At 34.6% G+C, this 23,235-nt stretch overlaps 1 protein-coding gene across 4 annotated transcripts; it reads right to left on the bottom strand.

Moving 5' to 3' along the window:
- Positions 1 to 805: 805 nt before the first annotated feature.
- LOC138314255 (sperm-associated antigen 1-like) lies at positions 806 to 22,790 on the bottom strand. Of its 4 annotated transcripts, none has more exons than XM_069254498.1 (22): positions 22,676 to 22,790; positions 19,679 to 19,826; positions 19,035 to 19,109; positions 18,635 to 18,719; positions 17,776 to 17,937; positions 17,508 to 17,569; positions 17,061 to 17,167; positions 15,801 to 15,859; positions 15,303 to 15,402; positions 12,412 to 12,489; positions 11,865 to 11,971; positions 10,575 to 11,319; positions 9,959 to 10,133; positions 8,520 to 8,600; positions 7,568 to 7,874; positions 6,498 to 6,605; positions 5,149 to 5,352; positions 4,547 to 4,847; positions 3,895 to 4,113; positions 3,003 to 3,077; positions 2,241 to 2,336; positions 806 to 1,238 (listed from the first exon to the last, which is right to left on the bottom strand). In XM_069254498.1, exons 2-22 carry the CDS (start codon positions 19,807 to 19,809, stop codon positions 1,141 to 1,143), a joined length of 3,375 nt encoding a protein of 1,124 aa, XP_069110599.1. In that variant the 5' UTR covers positions 19,810 to 19,826; positions 22,676 to 22,790; the 3' UTR covers positions 806 to 1,140. The 4 variants fall into 4 exon arrangements, with proteins under 4 accessions (XP_069110599.1, XP_069110600.1, XP_069110601.1 ...); XM_069254499.1 differs by having other exon boundaries at positions 19,679 to 19,838; positions 22,676 to 22,775; XM_069254500.1 differs by lacking the exon at positions 8,520 to 8,600.
- Positions 22,791 to 23,235: the final 445 nt, after the last annotated feature.

Here is a 23,235-nt window from a genome sequence, read left to right as displayed (position 1 = left end):
TCAATTAAAAGGTCTCTCGAAAGTTTTCTCATTCACACCAGAAATTTGAATAAAAGACAGATCTAAGTTTTTGATTTAGATAGTAGCCTAACTGTGTGTTTTCAAGTGGTGACTGAATTAATGGAAAATAACATTTCATAGTTGTTGTGAAAAAAAATATGCAACAAAAAATACATACTGTTGGATGTGCCTAGATACTGATGTCATGAAAATAACTTAAAGAATGTATATTTACAACACCATTGATCTTCGCCAACTTAACAAAAGGATTGACAATAAAACTGAATATTCTTAACTAAAGGAGTGAGGTTATCTGATACTTCACAACCAAAAAAACCAATGACAAACAAAACAATTAAACAATTATTAATTGCATCATATGTCAAGATATTTCCCACTAAAATTCCTAAGTTTTGTTGCATATAGAAACGTTTACGATTATTTCAAATTCTAAGTCCATTGTAAATCATCCACTGGAATCTTATGGGAAACATTATGGATGATTTTGTGAACATCAAAGTTGCGGAAGATCACCACTCTAAATATATCATCTCTGAAATTAACAGCGTTAACTTATTGAGCAAAGGATAACGGAAAAACAACACCAGTGTCACGGTGACTTCACAGTTTAAAAGACACACTAGGATCATATTTCACATTTTTTTTGCTTCTTGGGTGTGAAAATTCCAGAGAAGGACTTCTTATCTAACAGCGACATTTAATTCTTCTTTTGTATGGAGCTTAACCAAACAACCACAGTATGAATATTTGTATGGCTGACATCGCATGCAGACCTTATTTATGACATTTCATGCAGACACGCAGTAACGGTTATGACATTGCATGCAGACACACAGTAACTGGTATGACATTGCATGCTGACAGACTTGCTATATATCCTTGATACTATCATCAGACAAACTTTTCATGATTCTAAATCATTTGTAAAATGGCACTCCTGCTGCAATGTTAATATGACATGAATGAAATTGTTACAATAACTTAAATTCCTGTGTAATTGTGGACAAGGTATATATAAGAAGTCACTTTGATGGCATGTTTTGATGCACCAAACCTTCATCGGTATAATATATAATATATTATAAGGGACTAAATTCCATCATTATCATCACTGCTTCATCATCTGATATCATAGCACTTCTTTAACTTGTTCAGGTCGGACTGATCATATGTCGGGGATTTCTGGCTCTGTAGCCGGGTCAGTACACGTTCTACGACTGTAAACAAAAAAGATTTACTTCATTTAATACCAAGTGAATGGCTCAGTAAATAGCCAAGCTAAATTTCAAAGTTACTGGTAGGTAACCCTAAGAACACTTAACATAACATTTACCCAATAGTGTTAGAATTGGTTGGATAATGTGAACAAATTTTGTTTTGTGTGCAACATATTTTCATGTATTTTGCGAGCGATTAGAATTTGCAAAAAGATATTAAAGATATAGCATTTTACCGAAAGATCATGAAATTAAATCCCATGAAAATATTGTTAGACACGGAATCCTGTCACGAAAACAGGTTGGTTCACAGTATATGTCCTTCCCAAGAACATAATCAAAATCTATCAGTTCTTTCAAGTATATAGGAAATTTACATTTGCAATTTTGCAACCTGGCCCCAATTTCTAGAAACAAACTTAAGTTCAAAACTGATTTAAGTCTTAAGCTTTCATATAAGTTACATAAGAAAAAAAACTTAAATTTGACTTAAGTCTGCATATTTGTTTCGAGAAATTGGAGCCTGGTATTTAATCCAATAAATAAAGATTTTTGTAGAGATATCTATAAATCATTGGTTATGATTCTGTATTTTGGAAGGATAAGCAAACACAAGTACAGATCAATCTTGAACCAGATTACAGAGTTAGTTCCCTTGCCAGTACGTATCCATTATGACGCCATTATTTTGTGAGCGCAATTCACATCATTTCCTCCAAAAGTTTTGACGTGACGCTCACAAACATATGACGTCACAATCAATACCTAGCCGCAAGTGCAGATAATTCTGTAATACGCAAATGCAGAATATATTTAAATGCAAATACTCAGAACTTTTAGAGTTTTTACACATTTCTATCAGCTTGCTTCTATTACGAATTCTTCCAATATGAACTCTATTTTCACAAAATGGATGAGAAAGAGAAGTTCTAATGCTAGGCCATATAAAGACTTTAAAACTGTTCAAATTATTAAAGCAACTCATATAAAAAGCTTACTGACCTGACTTTTCTTTTGCTGACATGAACATGGATATGGTCTGGAATCTATCCACCTTGGATAAATTTGTCAATATCCTGAACGCGGTGTCTAGCTCACCTGTAAAAGACATTGTAATCAAAGACGAGTTACCAATATTTCTAAAAATAAATATTCATTACTGGTGACTCAAGCTAAAAAATGTGTTACACATTGAAACAAAATAGCTTTTTATACCATACAAGGTGAACTGATATATTTTTTTGTGATAATTTATTTTTGAATAATTCATTTAAAGATGCTCCACTGCCGACAGACCAAAAATGATATTCATCATTTGAACAATAATTAGTGTTTAATCGTGTATATAATAGTCTAATTAACACAAAAAATAATATAAAATAATTTATTTTGCCTTTGGTACATGCGCATTCAGTAGTTCATTTCATATAGGATATAGTGGTACGGATTTTTTTCGGGATGCAATTAATTATTTTTCATATTTTTAACTTGAAGTAAAATTAGGAGCTCAAACTTTTCAATGGTGGTAATGGTGTAAAGTAAGTAACTTTTGTAACTGAAGAAAAATACTAAATCGTCTGCTCCTGTTTTTAATAGTGAAAAAATACCATTTGTCAGCGGTGGAGCATCTTTAAAATATAATTAATATACCTGAAAGCATTAGGCAGAAAACAATACCAAGTGGTTTACCTGATTCTAAAATTAACCATCTTAACAAACTTGTACTCACCTGAAACATGATTTAGATATTAAATTAATGCTCACCTGTTTCTGTGAATTTTGAACCCAGACACTGAACAATGGTGGTGAGCATTGGACCATCAAGTTTGTTACTGATCACTGGAAAACAGAAAATAAATGTCTTAAATATTCAATTCATTTTCTACATAACTAAGAAATCATAAATAAATGTTAAAATTAGCATCAATGCTGTAATCTTGGTTATTTATACAAGTATACAAGAGGGTATTTGTATAACAAAGTATACTCAGTTGAAAAACCAAATCACTTCGTACATATTGTTTTTTATATATAAAACAAGGTAGTACTAAAAGAACTTCTGGGGACCAATGTAATCATTTTGTTTATAAGTATAGTTTGTTATACACACATTATAGACATCTTATAGGAACCATGATGGGGAATGATATATACTATGTTTTAATCATGTAAGTGTGTTGGTTATAAACATTTGATATTTCTTAATGTAATATATTTACATAAGAATACACTCAGAAAAATGGATTAAGCCAATTAACATCTTGCCTATAAATGTAATTGGAAAAAAATAAGATCCCCACAAAAAAAGAATAGTCACAGTTTATGAGTTCAAGAGACATTTCACCTCATGCCTGTGAAAAACATTGAAAGTATATTGTATACAATTATCACTTTTGAGACAAAAAAATAACAAAATCTGAGCGGAAAACCTAGAAATGATACATTTATATATAAAACAATCTTCCCAGTTGCATATTACAGAGTTAGCTCCCTTGCGGGTAGGTATCGATTGTTACGTCATTATTTTGTGAGCACAATTCATGTCGTTTTCTCCGAAACATATGACGTTACGCTCGCAAACACATGACGTCACAATCAATACCTACCCACAAGTGCAGATAACTCTGTAATATGCAAATTCGGAATATATTCATACCTTTAGGTAGATCTGCTGGTGTTATCTGCTTAAGTAAATCGGCATAGGGCTGGAGATCTTGTACCTTCTTCAGTGAATTCCATGCCTGTATGAACTCGTACGGTGTAGCTTTGTCGAGTTTCGGAGCGGTGGGTGGCACTACAGGTAGTCCTGTACTGGTCGACTTGATGTTCTTACTTTGGCTTGGCTTCTTCTGTGATGTCTTTGACTTTTCTGGAGCTGTGAAAAAAAAAATGAGAATTAAAATTTGAGAAGATGCTGGTGTGATCTGTATTAAGAATAAATGCGCAATTCTTCATACATTATGATAGAATTTTACTGTAATAGGAACTAGAGAATCCTGTAAGACATGGATGCTCCTGTCTTCACTCAATTTGAAGCTCTTCTACATCTGGAAGCTCTTCCATCTATGAGCTGGAAGATCTTCTGAGATAACTTTTTTTCTAAGAAGAGCGCACATTGAGCTGGTCTCAGAAAAAGATGTATTATGATGGTTCAATTCCAATAAATAAAGGTAATCTAGTGACAGAAAGATTCTATCAAGTCCTTGCCAATTTATTGATTGAGGATATTCAGATCATAAGGTAGCTAATTATGATAATTAATTGTGTGTGATGGGTCAATGTAACAGTAAACCAATTAATCAATGTACCTTTGTGTTTGCCCCCTCCCTCGTTAGATGTCTCGATCTCCTCGATTACCATCTTCTTTCCTTTCTTTTCCATCTCTGGTTTCTTTTGTTCTGATTTTGTCTCTGATTTCTTCGCCGAAGCAGTTTGTGTTTTATTTGAAACGTTTGGACTAGACTTATCAGCGGCCTTGACCTTTGAACTCTCTTCCTCCTCCTCCTCGTCAGATTCCGTCTCCTGTATCACCATTCTTTTCCTCTGTTTACCATCACTTTTGGACGTGTTTGCTGATGAACCCAAATTGTCTTTCATCTTTTGAAGTTCCTGATAATTACAAATAACCAGTAATTTGTTGTTTACTGAAGAATTAAGGAAATATTTAGTTTACCTGTATATATAACAATTTTATTCAGTTATGATTCAGTAAGCTACTATAAAAGTTATCTCTATCTTCTCCAATATACATAAATCCTAAAAAAAATATTATAATATAGAAATAAACTTGCAAAACCGAACTATGATGAATGAAACCATTCCATAATCACTTAACAAATGTTTATACATTCCTTATTTATAGAAATATAAAAAAAATGTATGACAGCTAGTATCCAAAGACGTTATTTACCTCTCTATAGTAATTTTTCACCACAGTCATCTCTTTCTTTGCCGCAGCGTTTTTGGGGTCAATTTTGAGGAGATGTGTGAGGTCCTCCAGACTCTCTTTGTACTTCTTCATCAACTTACGCGCCTGACTACGTCTGAACAAGGCTTTAATGTTGTCAGCTTCCATCCCTAATGCCTTGTTACAGTCAGCCTCGGCACTGGAAGGCTGGAGGAAAATACAGATTTTATCAATATTAAGAATAGTATATGTGGTCATGTTACAGTCAGCCTCGGCACTGGAAGGCTGGAGGAAAATATAGATTTTATCAACATTTAAGAATAGTATATGTGGTCATGTTACAGTCAGCCTCGGCACTGGAAGGCTGGAGGAAAATACAGATTTTATCAACATTTAAGAATAGTATATGTGGTCTTGTTACAGTCAGCCTCGGCACTGGAAGGCTGGAGGAAAATACAGATTTTATCAACATTTAAGAATAGTATATGTGGTCATGTTACAGTCAGCCTCGGCACTGGAAGGCTGGAGGAAAATATAGATTTTATCAACATTTAAGAATAGTATATGTGGTCATGTTACAGTCAGCCTCGGCACTGGAAGGCTGGAGGAAAATATAGATTTTATCAATATTAAGAATAGTATATGTAGTCTCTGTAATTTAACGACCTTCACATTCAGTTAACCTGCCTATACATGTACAGTATAAGTTGTCTAAACCGGTCCTTGCCTAATCAGGATCCTTGTGCATTCCAGCTTAATTGTATTGCATTTCCTCCTTAATTTATGGCAATTAAAACATATATAATCCGGAAACCTGTCTAAACTGTCAAATATGTTGGTCCTGGTGACATCTGGTTTAGAAAAATTACACTTTACAACCAAATTGACAAAGACGATTAATCTGATTTTAATACATATCCTTATTCTCACTCTGTTTCAAGGAGAATCTAACAACATCCCATATGGCTTCACAATCTTGTAACCTTTCAAACCTTTCAGATTCTGTGGAAACTCTACGGAAAACATTTCAGAATTAATTAGATGTAGCAAGTTCTCCGCGGAATTTCTACGGAGAAAGGACACAATTCCGCGGAAAATTTGTGGAGATTATGGAGAATTTGGACTAAGCTTTTTTTTCTTATGGAGATCTTGTGGAAATATTGAACTTAGAACTTTTTTTGTGCGGAAATAGCGGAGATGGTGGAGATAGCATGGATATCATGGACTTAAAATATTTTTGGCACACAGAGGGTGTGGAGAAAAGTCATCAACGGTAATACAAGAAATTAAAAATAGGAATCAAGGTGATCTATAGGGTTTGTTATGAATGGAATAACAGACCACAGACTAACCTGATTACGACGGAGATAACACAGCGCCCTGTTGGTGTACCCGACTGCTCTGTCTGGCATCAGTGTTACACATTCTGAATAGCTGTCAATGGCCTTTACAAAATCGCCCTACAACAGCAAAATAGTCGATATATCATACATGTAAGAACCAGGAATTAACATTCAATTCAAAGTACAGTCAAACCTGTCTTAACGACCCCTAGAATGAATATATGTACAAATTGGTCCCTATGTGTCCTAGCGGAGCAGTTCCTCCGAAAATCACTCGGGCACAATTTTCTATACTTTTTGTAGGTTTCCAATTATTTTGTGCATATACAAGCATTTATATATTATTTTTGTCAAAAACAAACATAAGTACCATTCTTAATATCTACCACACCGCTCACAAAACGTCAAATTCGTACATTGTAGACTTACTGTATAAATTTTCTTCAGAAACGCCTTAATATGTGTATATGTAAAAAAAAGTCTCGCTGAAAATTTGATATTTGATATGGTTCATTTTTATGGCCTAGTAGGTAAGCTATATAAAACAAGTACGATAAAATGCATGCAAACGTTTAAATAATGGTTTGCATAACCATTACTTTGCTCCATTAGAAGTAATAGGCACCAATTGTAGCTCTGAAGACGACACCATTTTCTGTCAAAAAGTCTTTAGTGCTACAATATTGCAGCTAAATGACCCCCTGTATCCAGCAACTTCCTGTCTTCTGCGACCTTAATTATATTGGGACCCTAATATTTTTAATCATTAATTGTTTAAATAATTTCGTAATCATTTTCATTATTGACCCTGGCTTAAGTGACTACCTGTCTTATACGACCTTACTTTGAACTACCATTGGAATGTCACTTGAGTATGACTGTGCTATTGGTGAATTTTGTATTTGCACAGAATGATCTGATTTTATACATAGGAATTGATTTGACAACTGGTGTTTGTGAGTGTAAGGTAATATTTTTCCGATATATCAATGTTTTTTTTCCGTTCATAAATCTAAAGTCAGTACTTTCCCTCAAGGGCAGATAACTCTAATATGCGAAGATGGAATTTGAAATTTTACCTTCTGAACACATTTATTGCCTTCTGACTTTGCATTTTCAAATTTCTGTTCCTCTGAAAGCTCCTTCTCCGGTGATGGTTTTGAGGAAATTGGTGCAGGAGGTGTCATACTCTCTGACTTTGCTGCTGCCTCCTGATTGGCTGTTGTCATGGGAACTTTGGGAGCTGTAGGGGTAACCACAGGTCTGGTGACTGGGTTCCCAAATGTATCGACTATCAATGGAATCTCCCATGGAGAAACTGACTTCAGGGGAGGTAACTTCTCCCTCCATCTATTACCATCTGTTTGACTTAAACTAGTCTGACATCTGAAATAACAATATTTATTTTTCAAACTCTAACAAACATCTACCCTACTGCAAAAACACTAAGATTTACTCAAGGATAAATTATAAAGTAGTAAGAGAGATATCTAACCATTGTTAGAATAGGCATATTTTTTTAGTCTATTAAAGGACGTGCCAGGTTTGTTGGTGGAGGAAAGCCAGGTTTGTTGGTGGAGGAAAGCCGGAGTAACCAGAGAAAAAACCACCGACCAGCAGTCAGTACCTGGCAACCTCCAAAATAAGGAGATAAACACCAATCTTATTTATCTTTGTTTTAAATAATGTTCTAAATATCTTGAAATTGTTCACATGTTAAACCATTAACTTGGATGTCATCACATCATATTGAAAAACAGAAATTGAAAGTTCAAAGATGTTTTCAATAAATTATACATTGGTTTGACTTGTTAAACATCCCATTAACAGTCAGGGTAATCTAAGAACATGCCAGGTTTATGAGTAGGAGAAAGACGGAGTACCCAGAGAAAAACCAACGGACAGCAATAGTACCTGGCAACTGCCCAATATGGGATTTGAATAATACAACCAGATAAATAGTTCATACATATAGAAAGGAAATGACTGGAAGAATATGATCAAAATCTGAATTTTTAAGAACTGACTTACCTTGATGAACCAGCATAAGCTGATTCTACAGATCTATCTATAGTTAGAACATGTCTGTAGTCTACATACGCATCCCGGTACCTAGGCAACAGAGGTTGATTTATCAATACATGTATAATAATCCCAATCCTTACTCTATACATTGTTTATAAACAAATAATATGGATCAATCACCTAGACAATAGACATGTTGTTTTTTGTATTATTTATAGCCTAACATTCTTCATCCCCAATACTCCAGGGGTTCCGATCACTTACGATCTCTTCACCCCTGGACTATCTCATAGTAAAACTGGAGGCAACAGAACAACAGGTAATTCAGTCGTTTGATGTACATCAAAAGAGCCGTATAACAGTACACTGTGGTTGACTATGTGGCTTTGATGTTAGGCGTCGCTCTCTCTGTAGTCTTCAAAGGAAATATTTGCTGGCCTGTGATTGGTCAAATGTTTTCTGCTGAGCTGCTTTCAATTTCACTATGAGATAGTCCAGGGGTGTAGAGATCGTAAGTGAACGGAACCCCTGGAGTATCGAGGATGAACATTCTTATACGTAATTGGACCTAGTAAAATGAATTTGTTCAATTCACATCATCAAGTCCCTATTAGATCAAAGTGTTGTTTTTTCTTAATTATTTGCATACTTAAATCACATGAAGTCTTACCACAGTTTGTTCCAATTCTGATATAACAAGATTCAACAGTACATAGTTGGATTTTGTTTGTTTGTTTGATTTATTAACGTCCTATCAACAGCTATGGTCATGTAAGGACGGCCTCCCATGCATGCGGTGTGTTGCGTGTATGTTGTGCGAGGTGAGTGTACTGGGAGACTGCGGTATGTTCCTGTTGAGTCTTCTTGTATAGTGGAACTGTTGCCCTTTTTATAGTGCTATATCAATGAAGCATGCCGCCGAAGACACCAAGCAACACACCCCACCCGGTCACATTATACTGACAACGGGCGAACCAGTCGTCCCACTCCCTGTATGCTGAACGCTAAGCAGGAGCAGAAACTACCACTTTTATAGACTTTGGTGTGTCTCGGCCAGGGGACAGAACCCAGAGCCTTCCTCACAGGGGCGAACGCTCAACTCAAGGCCAAAAGTGAGGCAGTGCCAAGGGAGGCATTAGGAAAGATAAAGTCAGTTAGGCAGAAGAGAAAAGATAAGATCCTAAATTTAGTCGCCTTTTACGATCATGCAATAGGGGCAGCAGGTACAATTCTAACGCCCTACCTGCAGGGCAAACATAGTTGGATTGAAATTGTAAACTATAATACAAGTATTTATAAACTATATCTAATAAAAAAAAAAAAAGAATAGCTATTTTTCATACAAATATAAGAAAAACATCAGTAAAATAATGTTTGAATGAGATAAGCAACACAATGGATAACACAGCTGTATTGATTTGGCTGTGCGTTGTTGATATATTTACCTCTCCGTGGTCTCGTAGGCACTGCCCCGACGTAGCAGTGGTTTGATGGAGTGAGGGACTAGATCCAACGCCTTGCTGCAGTCCTTTATACAAGCCGAGCAGTTACCCACCTTCAGCTCACAGGCCGCACGGTTACTGTACAGTAAGGACAGGTTCACCACTTGATCAGACTTCTCTGTCGAATTCAGGGTAAAACAAGTTGATAAGAAAATGGTCAAGGAGAGAAAAGTGGATTGAAATATAGATACCATTTCATGCTTTTAGTTGCTTTAATTTGCTGAAATTAATTAAAATTTTGCTTTATTCAAACTCAAATTATTTTCTGCAAATTAAATACCTGCAAATAAAATGGAAAGAATGATAAGTAAGCAAACCTGCAAAGCTTATTTCTGTTAGAAATTTACAAATGTGCAAATATGTCTTCCTGTGAATTTGTATTGCAGAGCAGAGTGAGAAGTTTTCTCCACACAAAATTAAACTCATATTTATTCACTTCTTATGAAAATTCAATAGGAAAGCAATGATTCATATAATGTCTATCTACAAGACAATCTGAGTAATTATTGCTTAAGAAATGTGGAAACTGTATGAATGAATTCAGAAATGAACGACCCACCTTTGTCTAATATTTCAATGGCAGATTTGTATTTTTCCAAAGCATCGCCATACTGCCCACTTCTGAAGAGATTATTTCCAGATTCACGCAGCTGGGCCACACGAGATGGCAGTTCAGTCTGTATAAGGACTGGCCTCTCTGGCAGCTTTTCAGTCACTTCCTCACCAGCACTTGGCTCATTGTCTTTGTCTCTGTTTGCTGTACTTTTACTTTCAGTGGCAGCTTTATTGTCCCCTGACGACTGAATACTTTGTTTGGTGACTTCTGAATCACCCGGACTAGTCCGTTCATCACTCTGTTGGTTCGACCCAACATCGGAGTCAATAACTTTTTCACACTTTTCATTAGCTGCCTGATCAGAACCACTTGTGACTTTCTCACTTTGTTCCTCCTCAGTCATATCTGAAACAATAGGTGACTTCAGTCTGTCACACTCTGTAGTCACATCACCCAAGTTATCTCCCTTCTCCTCTATCACAGAATCTGTCACTTTGCTGCTTTCAACATTTAAAACTTGATCACCTCCGTCTTGTACTTCTGATTCAGATGAGCTTTTGCTCACTTCTTCAACAGATGCATGTCCATTCATTTGGGGCTGGTCTGGAGACATGTCTGCTGTTTCATCTTTCTCTTCTTCTTCATCTCCTTCCACTTCCTCAATCACCATTCTCCGTCCCTTTTCCTTTCTTTTTCTTTTTTCTTCTGCCTTTTCTTTATCCATTGCACTCAGTTCCTCCAGTAACTCCTAATGAAACAGGTAGATAAAAACAATGATTATCATCACAAAAGAAAACAGCAAAAAGGTGTCAATCAAGACGAATACCATATACAGTAAAAGACATTTATAACAAACTTTGCAACAAATTTGGTTAAAACGTTTTTATTTCCCCCAAGGTTCCTAAATATATTCTAATATATGTTTAACGAACTATGCTTTTAACAAAGTGATTTTATTGGTCCCCAGTAGTGCGATATAAACACATTTTACTGTACTGTTTCTGTCAATTCTGTTATATCAGAGAATAACATTTCATAAATTTGCTCCTCCAGTTTTTTTTAACTTAATCATTTTCTTTCATTATTCATATGTTCTAATAGCCTCTACTATTTGAGTGATTGGGTAGTGTAATGGTATAGTCACTCATCTTTCAGTTTCACTTTAGTGGTTATTCCCCATTCCATGGCCCCTCGCCCGATTACATCCGGGCCATCAAAAGTGATCTGTATAAGATTTATAACATGTTTCAGAATTGATGTAAAGTAAATAAAGTTTATTTCACAAATCCTTACCTCTGCCCTTTTATTGGCAGGCTCTAGGTCCAGTGCCTGTTGGAAGTCAGCGCGAGCCTTCTCATAATCCTTCTTTCCTTTGTAAGCAGATCCTCTCCGAAGTAATGCTAAAACGGAAGGAATCATGTCAATCATTTTCATGTCCCTAAAAATAACCAGCATTTGTTTTTGTTTTTGTTTTTGTTTGTTTTATTTATAACTTTTAATACAATAAATAACAATAATAATATAATAAAACATGGATTTGTCAAATAACATGAATGCTACACTATACACATTAGATCTTCTTTTCAATTTTCATAGAAAGTTTTGGAACCCATACCACTAAGTAGCAGCTGTTTGATAACAGATATGGTGAATTAAGAAATCCAAGACAAAACAGCTACGACATTTGAAGGCAAAACAAAAGTTGTTTAGAAAGCTTAGAGCAGATTTGCCTTTAGCAGAATTTAAGAAAAAATGACAAACTACTCGGCTGTCATGTTATTTTAGACTATGCAGGTGTTGTTTTATTTCAGCATGTCCATTAGTTTCAGCATTTTCAAACCTTTGATATTGTTCGGTTCCATGTCCAGGACTACACGACAGTCAAACAGAGCTTTATCCCACTTCTGTATCTTCAGATCTGTATATAATATAAATTTGACACATCACATAATAAGCTATTTGTGAAAAGAAAACACAATCAATATTTGTCAAAAAAGATGTTCAAGCAGTTGAGTTTTATAACAAGCTTAATATAAGTACATATTTTGCTATAGATGCTACACTACTGACAAATGGTATCTTTTTTACTATGAAAAACAGGAACAGACGATTCAGTATTTTTCTTCAGTTACAAAAGTTACTTACTTTACATCATAACCATGGAAAAGTTTGTATTTCTTATTTTATAACAAGAGGCCCATGGGCCTTAGCGGTCACCTGAGTTCAGACACAGAATGAAACAAAGACATGCATATAAACACTATAAATATATATTGGCCCATCAGGCCCTTGAAGTCAGTCAGTGATTTTATAAATTTTTAATCTATGAAGATTATTTGGTTCCATCAAATCTGTGAATTCAGGAGAAAGATTTTTGAAATGTTATCCATTTTGACCCCTTTTGGCCCCACCCCTCTCTGGGGGTCGGCCAGGACCAATATGGATATGATGTTAAAATGCTATCTCAGGCTAATAATTCTAACCCAGATTGACTAATTTCCTATGAAAACTAAGCAAATAATGTTCCTAAATGTGTTTTTCCTATATAAACTATAGTAAATTTGACCCCCTCCCTAGGGGAAAATCTGAGATCCCAGGGCCATGAAATTCACAAATTTTTGTAAAGGGCCTTAAGACCTTCCAATCTATCAAGAGTATCTGGTTCCATCAAATCTGTGAATTCAAAAAGAAGATTTTTGAAATTACCATTTTGACCCCTTTTGGCTCCGCCCCTCTGGCCCCTGGGGGTCAGCCATGACCAGTATGGATATGATGTTAAAATGCTATTTCAGGCTAATAATTCTAACCCAGTTTGACTAATTTCCTATGAAAAATAGGCAAATAATGTTCATAAATGTGTTTTTCCTATATAAACTAAAGTAAACTTGACCCCCTCCCCAGGGGGAAACATGAGACCCCAAAGTCATATTATTCACAATTTTTGTAAAGGACTTTAAGACCTTTCCATCTCTGCAGAGTATTTGATTCTACCAGTTCCAGAATTTCAGAAGAAGATTTTTGAAGTTTTAGCCTATTTGACCGGTTTTGGGACCGCCCCTAAGGCCCCTGGGGATCAGTCATGGAAAATTTGGTAATAAGATTCAATGGCCATTACATAGGGATAATTCTGACTACAATTGACTAATTTTCTATTATAATGACTAAATAATGCTCAAAAATGTGTTTTCCATATATAAACTTATATATAGTAACTTAACCCCCTCCCTAGGGGGAAACCTGAGACCCAAGGGTCATATAATTCACAATTTTCATAAAACACCTTAAGACCTGTCCATCTATCAAGAGTATTTGATTCTACCATTTCCAGTATTTAAGAAGAAGATTTTTAAAGTTTTAGCCTATTTGCCCATTTTGGCCCCGCCCCTCTGCCCCGAGGGGGTTGACCAGGACCAATATAGATATGATATTAAAATGTTATCTCATGCTTATAATTCTAAACAAGTTTGACTCATTTCGTATTAAAATTGAGCAAAAAATGCTCATAAATGTGTTTTCACTATATAAACTATAGTAAACTTGACCCCCTCCCCAGGGGGAAACGTGAGACCCCAGGGTCATATAATTCACAATTTTGGTAAAGGACCTCAAGACCTTTCCATCTATGAAGAGTATGTGATTCTACCATTTCCAGAATTTCAGAAGAAGATTTTTGAAGATATAGCCTATTTGACCCCTTTTGACCCCGCCCCTAAGGCCCCTGGGGGTCAGTCATGGAAAATTGGTTAATAGGATTCAATGGCAATCTCATACTGATAATTCTGACAATATTTGACTCATTTCCTATTACAAATGATCAAATAATACTCAAAAATGTGTTTTCCCTATATAAACTATAGTAAACTTAACCCCCTCCCCAGGGGGAAACCTGAGACCCCAGGGTCATATAATTCACAATTTTTGTAAAGGACCTTATGACCTTTCTATCTATGAAGAGTATTTAATTCCATCACATCTGTGAGTGGAGAAGAAGATTTTTGAAATTTTAGTCAATTTTACCCCTTTTGGCCCCTCCCATAGTTCCCTGGGGGGTGGGGACCATATAATTCACAATTTTGATTGGCCTTATGCCTTAGAAGGTTTGTGCAAAATTTCATTGAAATTGCTTCAGCAGTTTTGGAGAAGAAGTCGAAAATGTAAATTGTTTACGGACATACGACGCACGACGGACGACGACGGACAAAAGGTGATTACAATAGGTCACTTGAGACTTGTCTTAGGTGACCTAAAAATATTGAAAATAATTAATTGTGTCCCAAAAAATTCCATGGCACTATGTCCTATATGGAATGAATTACAGATTGTGCATGCACAAGGGCAAAATAAATGATTTCATATGTACTTAGTTTTGTGTTAATTAGACACATATATACATGATTAAATAAAAGCCAATCAATTTGAAACAGATTTATCAAATGAATATACAGTGTTTGGTTGCTTCCAAGATGTAAACAATGAAGTTGATTTCAAAAGTATGACCATAATTAGTTAGTTGCATTCTTTTAGAATGTAGAGATCAAGGATTATCTCTCTGACACACGACTTTCTAAAAATAAGTTTATTACTTTACTTTTACTGCAATTTTGATGTTGCTATAACTAACAGGCAAATTTAGTCCTCAACATCTTTTGATTGAGGACGCCGTCTGAATATTTGACACACTACACAATTTATCATATTAAACAATTTAGACATATATTTTTCATAACTTACATGCTAAAGCCCTGTTGTTGATGGAGGCAGCTGTCTGAATCAAAGATATACTACGGGAATAGTAAAGGATGGCCTCCTCATAGTCTCCGGATCTGTACGCCTGTAACATCAAATAGTATATCTTCTTTGCCTCTTTCAAGTCAACGGCATTGATAGTTTTAGGGTGGTATTGGGCTAGACTACTTATAGTTACAATACTTCAAAATACTGTAAACAACTAAACATGAATAAATTCTTAATTTTGTATTTAGCAGGTACAAACATTTCATGACAGTGTCATTTTCCCAATTGGTATACCTTTGAACTGCTATCAACAATGTTCATACATAAACATAATATTACGTATTGATGAAGTTTTTGTGTCAAAATGGTCTTCGTGTAGTCAGCATAATTTCTCTTCTCGAATAAATTTTCAAGTTTATAGTGTATAGTTATAGGTATAGGTATATATTTTTGTGATATGGAGATTCAAGAGTGAAAACTGTGATCAACTCTCACCTCATTGCCTTTATCTTTTTCTCTGGTGGCCTTCCTCAGCTTCTCTTCCTCAGACATACCTGTAAGGATGGACAAACTCAGTATGTATATATCAGTGGCAGTCAATATCATCATTATCATCAGCAGTTTTCTGATTCTGACAAAACCCCAATCACTCTATTCATATACAGTAAAACCCCTATAACTCGAACAGCAGGGGACCAGGTCAATAGTTCGAGGAATACGGGGTATTCGACTCATCCGAGGTTGGTCACTATCGACAGTCGAAATATCCGGTCTCAAACTATGATTGTATATAATTTTTATTCCCTTTTTTAAAACTAGAAACAGAAGTGATAAAGGAAGACAATCTTAAGGCACCTGCCCTATTGGGCCTTGAATTCCTGATCTACAGCACCCAATCACCGAGCCAAACCTATACCTGTGGCTTACACCACCATGCCACCACACATATGTTTCTAAGATAATATCTAATTACTGAACAAAATGCACAATATACACTAGACGTTGCTGATCCAAAAGTTTGATTTTAATTTTCTGTCAAAATTGCGCTCCGTTGAAGTTCTTATTTAGATTACTGATACCTCACTGTAATGGGACTAATTCATGAACCACATAATACCCAAAAACGTTTGTGCAGGACTAGTATATCTCAAGTGGTGATGGAACGTAACTCTTTGTAATCTTTCTGCAAAAATGGAATTAGCGCAGGATATTATACAATTACAGGGACATAAAAATTTTATAATAGCGAACAAAATTTTTAAAAATCCATAGATTTGTTATATTCAACATAAACAAGCTATCTAAATCTCTAGTTAAAATAATAAAAGATATTTCCCAACAACGTTGCTAAATTTGTCTGACTGCAAAAAATATGCAACAGCGTTGTCATAGTTGGTGGCTGACGTTGCAGTTGACGTCCACTTCCGGTCACATGCGGAGCTTCCAAGGGGTTATTTCCCTGAGGGGTTATTTCCCTGACAGTTTTTTTCGTCACATCCTGATTACGGGGAGATATCTAACTTAATCAATGTCATGTGATCAAGTTTAATCCAATCAGAACATTCTAAATAAATGTGAGGTATAATAACATCTTTTAGTGTCATTTCATCACCAAGAGAAACACAAACTTATCATATGGTATGTGAATTAGTCAATATGACTTTTGTACTGAATGTTCTTATAACCCTGGCTGTTAATACAATGTTATACCATCGAACCAAATATTACCAGGTAACATATTAACTCTACACTAACCTGTAGAGTTAATTTGGCTTTCAATATTAGGGGCAGCATTTGATGCATATTCTTTCTTCTTTTCCCCCTCCTGCTCAACCTTTTCTAGTTCTTTGTCCACATCAAACCTGTTTTCATAGAGAACAAAACATATTATATGTTGATGCATGTATTAGACAAGAACAAAATACAACATAGACCTTTCTATGTAAACATAAATGCATATATTACCAGCAAGTACTTTAGTGAAGAGATATAACTTACTGACATCGTAAGATGTTAAATCGATTAGTTTTTATGACGTGATTCAGCAAATTACATTAGTAATGAAACATGAACATAAAAGGTCAAAGTAAGGAAGTTGAATGTAAGAATAAAATAGATATTGTCAATCTAATTATTACATATATAAAACAGGGGAATTAATAATTAAGGAATTAAAAATGAGGATGAAGGTATCAAACTTACTTATCCCATTCTTTGTAGTCTCTTGGTTTTACCCTTTTATTACTTTTTGCTGCTTTATCTGACTGTAAGCAAATGAAATTCAGTAAATATTAATTAATATTCTGAATTAGTTAATTAGTATTTATAAGTAATCACATTTCTGTCAGTTAATTTCACCTCGTTCACTTTGAATTAACAAATCTATATTCTAAAAATATTTTCATTAAAGCTGAAAATTCACCAAAAATATTGTTATTTTCTTGTATTTAAAAAAAAAACATGATATGACCTGATCGGCAGTTCCATTGACAGCGGTGCCGTTTATAGATGTTACACTGGATCTGATTGGAGGAAGGTCACTGTCATCAAACTCCTCCCCCTTAGCTTTTGTAGGGACAATCTTTTGAGAGCTGATTGAGTCATCCCTATACTTCATGGATGAGCTCCAATTCTACACAAAACCAAACAGCTTTAAGTATCATAATTATCCATATCATTAAAAGAAATGCTTATCAAACAGCTCACAAGGCCAGCATTCCTCACTTGTAATCCTATTTTAATAATAACATTTAAAATAGCATGCTGCAAGCCAGGTACATCAGTTTTCTGTAACTCTGGTGTGTTGAGTATCCTCAATATTCCAGTGGTTACTATCACTGTCGTAATATCCACCCCTGGACTATGCCATAGTAAAACTGTAGGTAATTTAAGGAGAAAAACTGACCAATCAAAGACCTATAGAGACTTCCTTTGAAGGTTTAAGTGACGCCCAACTAGGAAATAGTGGATGATGTGTTGAGATGAAGTTGGTTAAAATTTTTGACCGATTATATATGGATTACACTGAACAAATTTCAATGTCATTTATTTCACATATCTATGGTACTTCATTAAAGCATAGAACAAGTCTAATAATGGATCTCAGCACTAGAGGTTTATTGGTCGTTACAGAAGTTGACTAGACAAGACTGAAAACAGACTAGAAGGCCATGCCTACACAACCAACAGGCACTGCTCATTGAATCAATGAAAGGCAGAAGTTTGTAAAGGAAAGAAGTGGAAACATTTTTACATGATATGATATTTTTCTATTGTCAATTTTTATAAAATCATTTTCTATCATGGATTTTTTTACTCTTTGTTCTCACCTGCAGTCCTTTATCAATTTCATTCCATTCATCCTTCTCAAGATCTGATGGTTTTAGTAAGGGATCTGCCTTTCTCAATACACGACTGCAAAATAAAGAAATATTTGAAACAGCTTGTCTCAATACACGACAGCAGAATAATAAAACATTTCAAATGTTAGAATCCAAATCTTTTATTTTCAAGAATTCAAATGTAGTATGTAACAGATACAAATGTTTAAATGCAAGCTTGAATTAAAAAAAAAAGTGTTTAAAAAGATAGACTTAAACAAAACAAGCTATTATTGTAATTTAAAGATTATTATCAACCAGTCAATGGTATTCAGTGACATCCTCAGAGAGCATAGTATACTGAATAACCTTTGATAGCAAAGATTATGTTATCTTAACTACGTTGTACCTCTTTGGATTCAAACTTCCAAGTCTTTCTTCACATGCCTTTTCAAGGTCTGGATATGTACCCTCTTCACCACTCCTGCAAACAATAACATGTAAATAATTCAATCCATTTACAGAAAACATATTAATTCAATAACACTCAAATATACTTGATCAGCATTCAGGAGCAACATACAGAAGATAGATCCTATCTGTAGTTTGAATAACAGTAATTTTTTTCCGTAGCGATGGCATCAGATTCTTGAGTTTTTTTCAGCCAATAAATATATAAATATTTTCAACAATTACAAATACTGTACAGTAAATCTGTAAATACCGAACATGCTTACAACAAATTCATGTTTATACTGTAGTAGTTTTCATTCCCTGTTGAGATTTCAATAAGATTAATCTACAATATGTGTATAATAAACTATTTTTATAACAAAGTAATTTTGTTTCTCGTAGGTTTGTTATTTATAATAACCTTGTTTTACTGTAAGTAGTAATAAAATGCAAGTATCAAAGAATGTTCTGTTCAAAATATCCTATTTCAAAATCCAAAGTAAGTACAGTACACATACATAATCATCGCACAAATCAGAAGTAAATTCAGTAATTAAATATTTAGTGTATCAAAATTATCGGCATTGCATAGGTCTTTACCTGAGGATAACCAGGATCTTCTCCAGTTCCTTACTATCGCGGCATGTCTCAATATAGCCATAGTCTAGATGGCCAAGCGGGATGTCATATCTCTTTGTTCTGTCTGATACCAACAGGCTTCTCTCCGTCATTGCAAGATTCTGCTACCCTGTTAATAAATCTACATGAAGTGATAATATTTTTGGTTTAAAATGGATCTGCCATTAAAGAAAATAAAACTCAAAGCATCCAGATTGTTTATATATTATAGGGGATATCAAACTGCTTAAACTCTTGTCACTGTCTGAACTTAAGACTAAATGTATTTTACTGTCAAATCAAGCACGGTGCACATGCACCACTGCATAACTTTTATGTCCGTACACATATGTATTCAGGAGGTCTGACCACATATATATTGCTTCATCAAGCAGACCTTCATATGGCATTTGTTGTAACAAAAGTATATGTCAACATCCAGTCAGAATTAAATAACTATATTTTTATGTATGCTTCAAATTTCAAAGAGAATACATAAGCACATGTATAAACCAATGTATCTAGATGGATAACTTTTTCCTGTTATTAACAGATAAATTTGACCACTGTATATTATCATGATGGATCAATATTCCTTGAAACGCCAGATTTGCTTCAATCCTATATATGCACTAGTACAATGCATGAGAATGTTCTAAAATTTTCCACATTATGTACATGTATTCTCAGAACTTACAACTGATGAGATGAGAATTTTAGTATCTACAAAACGTTTGCTTGTTATGGGTTCAAAGCCTAGTCATGCTATATTTTTCCATATACAAACTTCTCTATCATTTCGTTTTAAGTTGCATCCTTTTGACTCAGCTGCAGTCAAAGACTAAAACTGTATATGAGAAAATAAATAGTTATGCTTATTTTATTACTTATATATGTACTGTACTACAGTTACATGTGGAAATTGCTTATGTTTGTATGTTGACCAAGGCCACGATGGGGTGTGAGTGTATATGAGTAGTATTTGTATGTTAATGACTTACTTGATACTATATAAGTATAAGTATACGTATGAAACATGTATTATCATTGATGTGACTATTCATTGGAAGGGTTGACGTGTATCTAAGATATATATTCTACTTTCACTTTCAGTTCTGTTCTCATACCCATAAACGAGGTTATATTTATCATGAAGGTAGGTTAAACCGTTATACTTTCAGTTTTGTTTTGTGTTTCCAATCGTGGTTTCTTAAACTACACCAGGAAGCTACAAAGGAACGGTTCTATAAATTCTACTTTTATTTTGCCAGTCTGTATAAAAGCTTTGAGTTGTTCAGACTTATCCTTCTCTCTTTCTCTTTCTGTGTGTATAGAGTGGGTGTTGTCTGGAGAATCTGATAGCTGACCTGTGGGCGATGTATTGTGCATGTGCAATGTTAATGTCCTTCCGTAGCTGGTCATTCAAGTGTAGAAGAACAGGGAAAATACCCATTCCTGTCGAGTGCCCCGACCAGGAATTGAACCCGGGTCTCCAGCGTGGAAATCTATGGCTCTACCGACTGAGCCAAAAAAGCATGCTCCGTCAGCTGAGTGACAGAGGCCATATTTAATACTATGTACACACCGACCCGCTCCTTTCGCACAAGTTATGAGTAGGGCTTTGTGTTGTGTATATTAATTATTAGGGCTGAAACGATTATCAATTTTTGTATTCGATTATTCGGTCACATGTAATCGATTATTTAATAATCGTTTGAATTGAAGGCAACTATATTGTTTCACTACTGACAACAGTACTGAAAACGTCCGACATGTTTTGGTATCAACTAAAAATAACACCTACTGTACGATATTACAAAATATAAGCCTACCAACAAAAAAGAATAGATTTATTTACAAAACAAATGTATTTTATCCCAAATAAACTCTGAATTCTGTTCCTGTATCGTCTTCTGTAACATCGTTTAAATCCAGTCTGCTAACCCGCTGTGAACTTTTTTTATTTCCGTGATAAAAAAAATAAAATAAATCAACAACTCTTATCTTCAATTTGAATATGAACAAAAACATTCTTTTTATATGATAAACACATGCAATAGTAAAATTTAAATGTTCAAGATTACTGCTCCTTCCGCTCCTGAGCGTCCCGGCGGCGATTAGGCCTCCGTGACGTAACAACATGAAGTTGATCGCTAGTGAAAATTGGCGAACAGCGTGCTGCAAGCTTTCTCATGACATCCACTTTTTCATTGATTAATGACTTTAACTTCCACAGAGACGTAATTTAACAAGTATTTCTCACATCACATATGCTTTGTTGAGTTCAAAACATGTACATAAAGAGATGAAACTCCAGTCGGAATGGCTTACTCAGAAATCCATGATCTGTCAACGTGTTTAGTCAGCTTACAATGCACTTGCTATGCATGTTACAATTAACGATTAATAAAATCTTTAATCGATTATCAGCGATCAGCTTCATTAATCTAATCCCCTCCGATTATTCGACTAATCGTTTCAGCCCTATTAATTATATGTCTTAACATGTTTGTTTACAAGTATAATAAATAAAATTCTTATTCATTAATTGTTCTTTATCTAACTGGAATTCATAAATATGCAGAGCATCTATCATTCACTTGAAGAAGATATGAGTGTAAAAAAATTTGAGCCCATTTGATAGTTATTATATTTATTGCATAGAATTTTCTGGAATTTTTTAATATTGGATCTTCCATGCTGAAAATGTGAATGAAAATAAAGAATTCGAAAGAATTTAAAGAAGTAATATATTTTTTAATTTATTGTTGAACTATCTATTTATAAAAAATGCAAAATGCTTGTACTTCTTTTTCTTGGAATGCATATGCAGTGGCTGGTGAGCTTTAAATATCTACTTGGAAGTTGGAATAGCAAAGAGAAAGCAGGCAGTGAATTATTACAGTTGGTTCTTAACGTAATTTAATGCTAATTTGGTGTTATTTACCGTTTTAAATTATCTTTATGTGCATTTCTTACCTCTCCTTCTAACCAGTGATAGGTATTAAAGGCGAACTACAGGAATATTCTCGACAAGACCGTTCGTATCCAAGTCGTGTGGGAAGCGGTGCTGTCTAAACTAATTTTGGTTTATAAATATTACGAAATATTTTTTCTTATCTTACGGAAAAAATATTATTTTTATGTAGACATTTTTCCGTCTAATGTTAATCATAATAAAATTGTGTTTTTTAAAGATAATTCAGTAAACAAATTTTTAGAAATAGAACTAAAAATGTTATTACGTTAGAAATATATTGATTTGCATTTTTCGTGACTTCCGCACCTGTTATGTTCTCTTGAAAAATATATTTGCCACTTAAAAGTCTCGTAGGCTTCTCGTTGCGAAACGTGAGAACATGGCGACCTCCTGTGCGGTTACACTTGAGGGGATTATTTCTTAATTTACCGAAGATTAACTCAACCATATTGTTCCAGGTATATGTTCCTCGATGGATTATTTGATACTTTTGTTTCATGACAATTTATAGATATATCGATGAACCTTTTTTGACAGAATGACAGTTTTAGTATTATCG

Source organism: Argopecten irradians, chromosome 2 (assembly GCF_041381155.1).
Source record: "Argopecten irradians isolate NY chromosome 2, Ai_NY, whole genome shotgun sequence".
Classification (NCBI taxonomy): Eukaryota; Metazoa; Mollusca; class Bivalvia; order Pectinida; family Pectinidae; genus Argopecten; species Argopecten irradians.
Note: the sequence above shows the minus strand (reverse complement) of the source record. Positions and strands in the feature narration are given on the sequence as shown.